This window comes from Diospyros lotus, chromosome 6, assembly GCF_014633365.1.
Source record: "Diospyros lotus cultivar Yz01 chromosome 6, ASM1463336v1, whole genome shotgun sequence".
Lineage (NCBI taxonomy): Eukaryota > Viridiplantae > Streptophyta > Magnoliopsida > Ericales > Ebenaceae > Diospyros > Diospyros lotus.
Genome location: NC_068343.1, coordinates 9,982,162 through 9,993,685, shown reverse-complemented (window position 1 = coordinate 9,993,685; position 11,524 = coordinate 9,982,162). Strand labels below are relative to the sequence as shown.

At 37.8% G+C, this 11,524-nt stretch overlaps 1 protein-coding gene across 1 annotated transcript; it reads right to left on the bottom strand.

The window, feature by feature from the left end:
• Positions 1-2,420: 2,420 nt before the first annotated feature.
• Positions 2,421-4,399, bottom strand: LOC127804083 (AAA-ATPase At2g18193-like). The gene is made up of 2 exons (XM_052340810.1): positions 3,366-4,399; positions 2,421-3,244 (listed from the first exon to the last, which is right to left on the bottom strand). Exons 1-2 carry the CDS (start codon positions 4,338-4,340, stop codon positions 2,714-2,716), a joined length of 1,506 nt encoding a protein of 501 aa, XP_052196770.1. The 5' UTR covers positions 4,341-4,399; the 3' UTR covers positions 2,421-2,713.
• Positions 4,400-11,524: the final 7,125 nt, after the last annotated feature.

Genomic DNA, 11,524 nt, shown 5'->3' with positions numbered 1-11,524 from the left:
CCGGGCGTGGCCCCCTCCCCAACCCACCCCCCCCCCCCTGCATGCCAATCCAGTGTATGCACGGAGGGGGGACAAAGTATGGATAACCTTAAATCTACTTTATTATTTAATTTTTTAATATTTAACTAGTCAAATCAAAATTTAATATATGACATGAGTTTGGAAGAGCAGTCCCATGGGCATGCATAGAGTACCATTTATAATGTTTATGCTTCCAGACCATCGTGGAATGCATGTAATTTTTAATTTATTATATACACAAGCTATTTTGCTATTAGTGGTATGTGGCAATGTTGGTGACTTCAGAGATTCAAGGCAATGTTGGTGATTTTAGAGATTCAAGTTTAAGCATTGAAAACTTAAATTGATGTAATTTTTTATTACGATGATTCAAGTTTAAAGATGAATGGACTAATAATATTTGTTATGAAAATTTAATGTAATATTATTAGACCAATGTATAGCACTTGAGTATTATTTGACTTTGTGAATATTAAACAAAATTATTAGTCACATCATGCCTAACCCAATAAATAAGATAATGAATTGAATTGAATAAATCAAACAAAATATAATATTTCTTAAACATATAGGCTTTTGAGAAAAAAAAAAAAAGAAGAAGAAAGAACTAAGGTCTCATACATGCCACAAACCTAGCTATATGTCATTATGAACTCTAGGGGATGTGGTTGTGTTATGCACGTCAAGTTAAAAATGTCCTCCATAATTGAAATTTATGTTTTTTAGATAGTATTTATGTAAAGATAAGTTTGATTGTAATAGTATAATTAGTTTCAAACTAATTTTATGTTAGATGTGATCGGTGATGAGTTTAAAATCTTATTCATATAACAATTTTTTGCTTTTTAAATAAAATATTTAAAGGGAATTTTATAAAATTATTTTAGACTAAAATGATCATACATCCTACAAACTTTCGATATTTGTCTCAAACATCTTCTAAATTTTAAAATTTACCCAATTAGTCATTAAAATATTAAGTTGTTTCGTACACCTTTTGAATATCTTTGAGTTTTTGGTTTTAACACCTCTTAAACTTTATTTTTCGTCATATTAATCTTTAAATTTTTTTGAAATGACCAAGATAGTTTGGCAAAAAATAAAAGTTTTGGGCTAAAGATTTAAAAGCTTCAAACAATTTACTTAATACCTTTAGTAAATGAGTAAATGTCATAGCTAATTTTAAAAGTTTAAGAACTAATTGGATCAATTTTAGTATTTTTATTTTATTAACATAAATTAATGACATAGAAGCGATGTGTTTATATTAAATATGTACTCACGTTTGAAGTGCATGATTCTTCTTAGAGAGAATTTTGTTTTATTTTTCACGCAATACTGTCACTGCTTTATGGAGAAATTACTTTAAGCTCCCACCCCACCACAAAAAAAAAAAAAAAATTGAGGGTAAAATTTGCTCTTTGTATTAACAAAAATGTGGGTAGATTTTAGAAGGGGCCAACAAAGCCAATCCAACGGTGAAAGTACAGCAATTAGGTTGGTACGGACGGATTGTGGCACATGACAAGTGAAGCTAAGGAATGGAGGCGATGTTTGGCCATCGATCAATCAGAAAAGCCATTGGATGCGCACGAAGAAAGAGAGAGATTTGGAACTCCTCAAGTTGTCCCCTAGTTATTGCTCACGTATGAATACTTATTAGATCCGCTGCTTTATGATCCTCCTCCTCAGATATTACAAGTAGGTCGACTCCTCTTCCAGATTTAGATTTAGAAAAGCAGACACTTGGCTTTGTTTAAGTGATGTATGATTTTAGCCCACATGGAGCTGCCTGCCTGGTATATGGTCAGAGCCCAAAGGGAATTACATCCAGTGACCCATAACATAATGTAAAATAAGCAAAAGATAGTGTGATATATTAAAATAAAGGGGCGTCATGTGCTCCAAAGAGTGGCACCATGTCAGAACAAATGAAAAGTATAATATAGAAGCCTTAATTATGGTATTAACAAGAAAGCATGCAATTAATATATGATTCAGATGAATGGGGGAGTATTGGTGCCTAAAATTTTCGTAGCATAAAAAATGTTCACAACATATTTATTTATTTTTGTTAAGTAAGGGGTAAAACCAGAAATAAGTCATTTTTTATTTTCTTCGAGTTAGTATTTATTTTGTGTGATCGACAACCATTTTCTAAATCCACATTCTTTGTTATTAATGCCGCAAGCCATCTACCGTGACATTATGTCTCTGTGGGGCCTACAGATTGCAAATATGTATTATTATTATGATACTGTGAACCCCCAGAAGTAAACTTTTTAGGCTAAGCAGAGAAGCTGCGAGCCATCCATTATGACGAGAATGTTATATAAAGTTTGCCGGTGTGAAAAATGAGAGTTAATATGTTACTTGTATAGGACAACATATATATATATATAATAAAAATTTATCGTTAATAAGTTATTCGTATGGTTAATATATTATTCCTATGGAAGAACATAATAATAATTTATCTGTCGTGAGGAAAGGGGGGTGGGACTCATGAGAGATGGGGATCCAATGACCCATGCACCCTTGTGAGCAACATAACAAATCCCCCTCCTCTTTCTCAGGGCTTGATCTTCTTGGTCTTGGGTAAAAGATCACAGCTTTAATTCTACAGTTCCAGACGCTAACATTGTGAAGAAAACCCATTTATTGATAATTACACAGAAGCCACTCAAGATCTTCAGCGTGGCAGCCTAGGCAACATGCCTCCTCTAGAAAGACTTCTTCCAATGTTTCTCACCGACTTCCTCCTGATGTTAATGTTGTCAATTTTCAACCTCTTCGCCCCCTCTCCTTCCGCTGACGATGATTCTTCCACTCCATTATTGCCGCATTTTTCTTCATTGATCTCCTCGGCTGCCATCTTCTTGCGCTTGAGAAAATTCACTAGCCCTCCGAGAGCCATGTCAGTATCCTCGCTCTTCATGAGCTCCTCTGCAACTTCGGCAGGGGTGACATTTACGTTCTCTATTAGGCCTTCAATCTCTGGGACAAGCTTGTGGTTGCCGTGGACGCCGAGGTAATTCCAGGCCAGGAGCTTGAAGCCCTGAAATGTGCAGTAAGACATGTGAATGTGCATATCCATCCGACCCGGCCGCAGCAGAGCCGGGTCGATTCGATGCTTGTGGTTCGTGGTGAACACGATGATCCGCTCATCCCCACAACTCGACCATAGCCCATCGATGAAGTTCAGCAGACCCGAAAGCGTCAACTGTAGAAACGCATAACTATTAGAATTTGATCTTATTCTAATATTTGAAAATCCCAAGTTTGGGTTAGAATTTTGTCAGAAATAAACCAAATTGAACTGATTCATGAAAACGAAATGGCACCTTTGTGCTGGAAGCTCCCGTCACATCACCCGCTATTTCCCGACCATGCACCTCCACGCTACAATCTATATCTTCGATCACGATAATCGAGCGATTGGTGGTGGAAACCAGTATCCTCCGGAGCTCCGAATTCGAGTACAAACTCGTGAGCTCCAAATCGTAGATATCAAATTTAAGATAATTCGCCATAGCCGCGATCAAGCTCGATTTACCAGTGCCCGGAGGACCGTACAACAAGTAACCCCTTTTCCAAGCCTTGCCGACCTTCTTGTAGAAATCCTTTCTCCTCACGAACCTGTCCAAGTCCTCAATTATGGCCTTCTTCATCTCCGGCTCCATCGCCAGCGTGCCGAACGTCGCAGGATGTTCGAGATTGATCGAACCCCAAACGCCGCAGCGGCCGCCTTCGTCGTCGTTGAAGATACAGTCTCTAGTATAAAGCTTCACCACCTTCTCGCTGTCCTTGATATCCTTGGCTTTGTCCAGAACGAAAGGCAAGTAGTTGTTCAAAACCCGGTCCTTGAACTTCTTGTTGAAGCTCAGCTCGAAGAAGCGCTTCTCGCCAGAGTGGCGATTCTCCGGCTCGATCGAGACGAAGCGCCATTGGAGCTGTAAGTTCTCGAATCGGTCGACGATTTCCTCGCCCTTCTCGAGGCTGACTCTGAGGCGCCTCTGGCGAGAAGTTTTGCCGACTTTGAAGCGCTCGGTGTTGGGGTTGATCTTGGTGCGGAGGTAGACCTCGGAGGCGTCATAGACCTGGTTGCGCGTGAGGCCGCAGTGCTCGTCCACCACGACGGTGAGTTTGTTTGACAGCGGCGTGAAGAGGTACCGAAGGGTTGACTGGATGTAGGACCGGACTTGTGCCGGGACGAGATCGTTGGCCATGGAGCGGACCAGCATCATGGTGCCGGCGAAGGAGGCGTAGGCGGAGAACACCGCCGACGCCGCCGACGGCATGCCTGTGGCGGAAAACATTGTCTGAAACTCGGTGGCTGTAACAGTAGTGAGCGGGCGGTCTTTTTATATTATTTATGCAATTTGTAACGAATAGCGATCGTATATACAATTTGTTTTAATTTTTTAAACGTCATATTAAATAAAAGAAAAGAAAAAAAAAATTCTAAACGTCATCGGCAAGCAAAACAGAAGACGGCTACGCTGGATGGCGGTTTAATATACGTCCACTCCCATAGGACCAGCATCAAATTATTGTGAATTAATTTGATGAGGTGACTTGACTTAATTGGAGGGGACAGGGGATCTCAACTCCTGAATCGCAGGTGTCATTGGGAGATGTAGTCATTTTTTCTCTATTGGGTCTCAATTGGACGTGGCGATTTTCTAAGTGGAGATTGATTGGACGAGTGCAGGGTGGACAATTCATACCGAGTGTAGTTGAGCGTGACCTTTCTTGGGCAATAAGATTTTGAAGTACTAGAACCAACCTCGGTTGCTCTGCCACGTCTCATTGCGTGAATGTTGTGATCAGAATGTTTCATTGATCCTTACCCCAAAAAAAAAAAAAAAAAAAAAGTTGTTTGCTAGGCTGGCAATTTATTAAAAAATCATACACATGATTAGCTAATACAACCTTTTGTATTTAACAAAGTAGTATACTTATTGTTTAGAAAGAAAACATTATTAAAAAGTTAATAGGAGAACTCATATAATTAATAATTAAAGTACCCATATAATTATAATATATATATAGTATTTATTCATTGTTGTCAAGTGCTCCTAGCTAGCTAACTTTATCTCAGCTGAAATTATCAATTGGTATTAAACTAATGAGTAGTCGCCAGCCAACATTAATGATCTAACTCATCATAGTTTGTGGAGCCATTAATTTTTTGCCTCTTGGCTCGTTTCTTCTTTTCTTCATTCTTATTGTCATTGATCTCAACCCTTTTAATTTTATGTACTCGAGGAAACGAACAAGTCCTCCAAGATATCACATTGGCTTCTCTGCTAGCTCTTCATGAGTTCCTCGACGACTTCTGCCAACATGACAATATTTGCAGTGGCAATGACCTCTTCAATCTAGTCAAAGAGACAATGGCGACAGCCATGCATGTTTTTGCCCAAATAATTGGAGGCCAGCAGCTTGAATCCTTCAATGGTGCAATTATGGTAAGGCATGTGATGTGAATGTGCATGTCCATATATTAGGTCAGGTCGTAACTGAGCTGGATCAAGCTTAACGTCCTTGTTGCTCGTTGTCAACACGATGACCCGCTCGTCGCCATAGCTTGACAAGAGTTCGTCTATGAAGTTCAACAATCTCTATAGAGTGAACTATAATGCGAAGCAATGCAAGGACGAAAGAAGAATCCATCATAGATAAGGGGCAATAATGATGGAAAGATAGATTCCAATCTTTAGTGATAGTCACATAGAATCCATCACATATGACAACCAATAGTGACGACTATATGTGGTCGTCACTGAATATGTAACCTTTAGTGAGGGTCGCACAACATTGGTCACAGATGGAGGCACAATAGTGACAACCCCATGTGGTCGTCATTGAATGTGCAACCTTTAGTAAGGGTCGTGCAACGTCAGTCACACATTGGGAAAGCATTAGTTTCGACCCCATATAATCGTCACTAAATATGCAACGTTGGTCACAAATGAGGGAGCATTAGTGTCGACCCCATATGGTCATCACTGAATGTGCAACCTTTAGTGAGGGTAGCTCAACGTCGATCATGGATAGGAGAGCATTAGTGATGACTCCATATGGTTGTCACTGAAGGTACAACCTTTAGTAAGGGTCGTGCAATGTCGATCACAGATGGAGGAGCATAATATGATATGTAATTACAAAATTTTGTTACAATATTTAATAAATATAAGATGTAATTACAAATTTTTTTAGTCACAATAAGTAATAATTTTTAAAACAAAAATAGTTTGTCACAACATAGTATTATAAAAAAAAATATGATAAAAATATGTACATCATAAGAAATTCAATTTTTTGCGACAAAAATAATTTTATTAAATTTAATTTTTCATAAAAATACATCATATTAGGCATAAAAAATGATAATTTGGTGATAAAAAAAATCAAAATATTTTGTCATAATAAAAAAATAAAAGACATGTAGTGACAAAAATATTTTATTATAATATTTTGTCATAAATTTTTAGCCCCAATATTAATTAGATATCCTAACAAACATATTAATAAATTTAGACGTCTCAAAATTTTAGAAAATGTATAAAAAAAATTTAAGAAAATATATATTAACTCTTCTTTTTATTTTTTAATCAATTAATAAATAAAAAATTATCATATACATAAACAACATGATGAAAGTATGAAAAATCAGTTTAGCTAGAATGGAAAAGAAATAATAATATAATTATAATATATATGTATATATATAGTATTTATTCATTGTTGTCAAGTGCTCCTAGCTAGCTAGCTTTTATCTCGATTGAAATTATTGGTTGTGTAATATCCAAGAAATTTGGATTATTTAAAAATAAGCGTTTTATTAGAAAAACAAAATTTTAAGGAAGATTGGTATCTAAATAGCCCAAAAAAATTGACCGAATCAACTACAAGGAGTTCCTTGAAGTCGAGATGCCAAAGAAAAATGATATGGTTGTGATGAGTATTTTGAGGCATGATTTATGGCAACGAAAAAATAAAATCAGGAACAATTTTTGATATAGCTAAAATGCAGCTGCCAATTAGGCTGTAATATTGAATTGTTATAGACGATCTCCGGGAAGTCAACGGAAGCTTGAGGGGGCTTCGGTTTTCATAAGGAATAACCCTTCAATAGTTTCAGGAAGAAACGAAGAGGTTTAGGGCCAAAATGAAGATTCGGGCTTAAGTGTAGTTTTCTGAAATTGTCAGAGAGGTAAAAACGATGTTTTTCAGAATTTTCAGGGGTCAAATTGATATTTTAGGACTTGAGGGTCTTAAATCCAATATTGAAAAGTTCAGGGGCTAAGTAAAAAGGGCCAAAAATGTAAAGGCCAAAGTTTGAGGGGCCAAAATGCAATTTCAAGAAACCTCAAATCAGCCATGGTCGACCAGCCCATCAAATCACCAAAAAACAGCCATGGGAGACCCGAAGAAGGGGCTGGGGGGCCTCGGGGCAAGGCCAAGACAAGCCTCTTGGCCAAGAAGTGGCCAAAATTGCGTCGAAATCGAGCCAACTTTTGGCTAAAAGTTTGGCAACTAAGATCGGGAAAATGAAGCCTTTCGGCGGGTTTTTGGACCGACTTGGGGGAGGTAGAGGTTCTAGGAGACTTGGGTTGGTCGAGATCGAGCTTTTGAAGGATTGAAAATGCCTATAAATAGGCATTCATGTGGCAAAAAATTTACAGAAAATGAAGCTTCAAATCGACCCCTTATCGAACGAATTGGCATTCCAAACCATAGGGCTTTTGTTGCCCATGGCCTAAGGATCATTTCTGGAGAAAATGAGGCATTTTGGTGTTGGTTTGATGGCCATTCAAGGCTTCGTCGGAGATGGAGACGGGCGGCCGATCCGAGAGTTTGGCCGGCCAAACGGAGGTCTTCTCGAACTCCTTTCGAGTCAAGAATGGTACCATGATGATCGAATGGGAGAGAGGGATCGAATGGCATCCGTTTCTAGCATCGCCGGTAAGGCTGGCGCCGGAGAAGATGACTGGCGCGTGGGCCACACGCGCTGGTCAGCACGCACCGCCCATGCGCCAGCGCGTGCGGGCGCGTGTGGCTAGGAAAAATGTTGGGAAAAATTCCTAAAAATCTAGAAAAATGTTTTATCGAGGTCCGTGTAAAAAGATTTGGGTTTGGGATTTCTGGTGTCAGTTTTCGCACTAAATAGCATCGTTTTGCATAAAAACACAACATCTGGGTAAGTTCAATATTTTTCCTTTGAATTTCATATGATATTATGAATTGTTGTGGAATTAGATTTGAGAAAAAAGTCTCGATGGCATTTATTGGCATTTTTAGAAAAAAAATTAAGAGAAAATGAAAGAAAAATGAAATAAATGGAATATTGAGGATATTTAGTGATTAAATATCATTTTTATGATTAAGGTGATCGAAATGATGTGATTGGTGCAACTTTTGAGAGTTGGCACGAGAATCGAGGTCGAGCACGCATATTGAGGTGGTGTGCACTTTTTGATGTGTCTTGATCTTTGGGCAAAAAGTGAGTAATTTTATCCTAAACATAGTTTTGTGAGTGGTTTTCTCACAAGAACTTATATTTATGATATGATTGTTATATATGCATGCTACTTATGAATGCGATATTCATTTTGTCATATTGCATGAAAAGTCGTGATAATTGCATGGTATGATATTATTGTCACATTGATAAACATGCATGGGAATGGGATGTCGCCCCCAGAGTGTAGCCGTAATTCCCTTAGGGCAATGATGGAATAACATTAGGCTTATCCTGCAGAGGTTCGGGATTTGCCTAGGATTTCGTGCCGAGCTGGTGGGCTTGAGAAGTTACATTAAGGGCACATGTTGATCATGTTATGCATCATGCATTCGTATATATATATTTTGGACCCTCACTAGAAGTTCCATCTTCTAATGGGTTATGCCCTTAGAACATTCGACGTTCCAATTTAGACTTGCAGCTTAGGCAAAAAGCAGGTTGAGATGAGACAGCATTGATGGCGTGACCGATGGATTCAACGAGCTGATTCGGATATGTTTTAACTTATACTTTATTAATGATTGGTCTTATTAGAATGTTTATGGAATCTCCATATATTTTATATTTGAGAATATGATGTAATATATGGTACAGATTCTTTATGATATAATATAAGGTAAATTTAGGTATGTATCATATTAGGTTTCGATTATCGCTTCCGCATTGTGAATGATTTATTGGGGGTTTTGTTTGAAATTCGGTACTTAAGGTTTAAGTTATGTACTGAGAAAGAAGGAAAAAATAATTTATGTATATTTTTGGGCCCCAGCATAGTGACACGCTCGGTAAGAGAAAAACGGGGTGTTACAGGTTGGCATTAAACTAATGAGTAGTCGCCAGCCAACATTAATGATCTAACTCATCATCAGTTTGTGGAGCCATTAGTTTTCTTCCTTTAAGCTCGTTTCTTCTCATCTTCATCCTTATTGTCACTGATCTCAACCCTCTTAATTTTATGCACTCGAGGAAACGAACAAGTCTTCCAAGAGATCACATTGGCTTCTTCGCTAGCTCTTCATGAGTTCCTTGGTAACTTTTACCGGCATGACAATATTTGCGGTGGCAATGAGCTCTTCAATCTGGCCGAAGAGACAATGGCAACGACCATGCATATTTTTGCCCAGGTAATTGGAGGCCAACAGCTTGAATCCTTTAATGGTGTAGTTACAGTAGGGTATGTGATGTGAATGTGCATGTCCATATATCAGGCCAGGCCGCAACTGTGCTGGATCAAGCTTGACGTCTTTGTTGCTCGTTGTCAACACGATGACCCGCAACCTTTAGTGAAGGTCGCACAACATTGGTCACAGATGAATGAGCATTGGTGATGACCCCATATGGTCGTCACTGAATGTGCAACATTTAGTGGGGGTCACACAACGTTGATCATAGATGGGGGAGCAATAGTGACAACCCCATATGGTCGTCACTGAATGTGTAACCTTTAGTAAGGGTCGTGCAACGTTGGTCACAGATGGAGGCACAATAGTGACGACCCTATGTGGTCGCCACTGAATGTGCAACCTTTAGTGAGGATTGCGCAACGTCGGTCACAAATGGGAAAGCATTAGTGTCGACCCCATATGGTCATCACAATCTTTAGTGAGGGTCGCGCAACGTCGGTCACAGATGTGGGAGCATTAGTGTCGACCCAATATGGTCGTTACTAAACGTGCAACCTTTAGTAAGGGTCGTTTAATGTCAGTCACAGATGGGGGAGCATTAGTGATGACCCCATATGATCGTCACTAAATTTGCAACCTTTAGTGAGGGTCGCGCAACGTTGGTCCTAGATGGAGGCACAATAGTGATGAACCCATGTGGTCATCACTGAATGTGCAACCTTTAATGAGGGTCGCGCAACGTCGGTCACAGATGGTGGAGCATTAGTTTTGACCCTATATGCTCGTCACTGAATGTGCAACCTTTAGTGAGGATCGTAGAATGTCGGTCACAGATAAGAGAGCATTAGTGTCGACCCATATGGTCGTCACTGAATGTGCAACCTTTAGTGAGAGTGACGCAACGTCGGTCACGGATAGGGAGCATTAGTGACGATCTCATATGGTTGTCACTGAATGTGCAATCTTTAGTGAGGGTCGCGCAACGTCGGTCCTAGATGAGAGAGCATAATATGAGATATAATTACAAAATTTTGTCATAAAAAAATTTGTCACAATATTTAATTATATATAAGATGCAATTACAAAATTTTTTAGTCATAATAAATAATAATTTTTATAACAAAAATAGTTTGTCACAACATAGTATTATAAAAAAAAAGGACAAAAATATATACGTCACAAGAAATTCAATTTTCTGTGACATAAATAATTTTAATAAAAATAATATTTTTATTAAATTTAATTTTTCATAAAAATACATCATATTAGACATAAAAAATAATAATCTGGTGACAAAAAAAATCAAAATATTTTGTCATAATAAAAAAAAAGACATGCAGTGACAAAAATATTTTATTATAATATTTTGTCATAAATTTTTAGCCCCAATATTAATTATATATCCTAACAAACATATTAATAAATTTAGCCATCACAAAATTTTAGAAAATGTATAAAAAAATTTTAAAAATATATATATTAACTCTTCTTTTTATTTTTTAATCAATTAATAGATAAAAATTTATCATACACATAAACAACATGATGGAAATATGACAGATTAGTTTAGTTAGAATGGAAAAGAAACAACAATTGTAGTTCATATGTTAGAGAATTACGTGTGAACCATTCTAACCATAGATCCAAAGTTACACAATATCTAAGAAAATAATTATAAACTATTCAAGGGGTACAACTTCATTACAGAATCTACAAAGCAATAATCTAATTTACCTACGTTAATAGCTTTGGATTTCGTCGATGCTCAGTGCTGATGATGGTTGCCGAACACGACGGATCCAAGTTCATCGATATCTTTTAGGAATGGCCACTGGCTACTACTAGT

What these genes read in the sequence shown, in the direction of transcription:
- LOC127804083 (XM_052340810.1), bottom strand. Translation starts at nt 4,340, where the DNA reads ATGTTTTCCGCCACAGGCATGCCGTCGGCGGCGTCGGCGGTGTTCTCC. An exon ending in CGGGAGCTTCCAGCACAAAG is followed by an intron (nt 3,245 to 3,365) that starts GTGCCATTTCGT and finishes GCGTTTCTACAG; the next exon opens with TTGACGCTTTCGGGTCTGCT.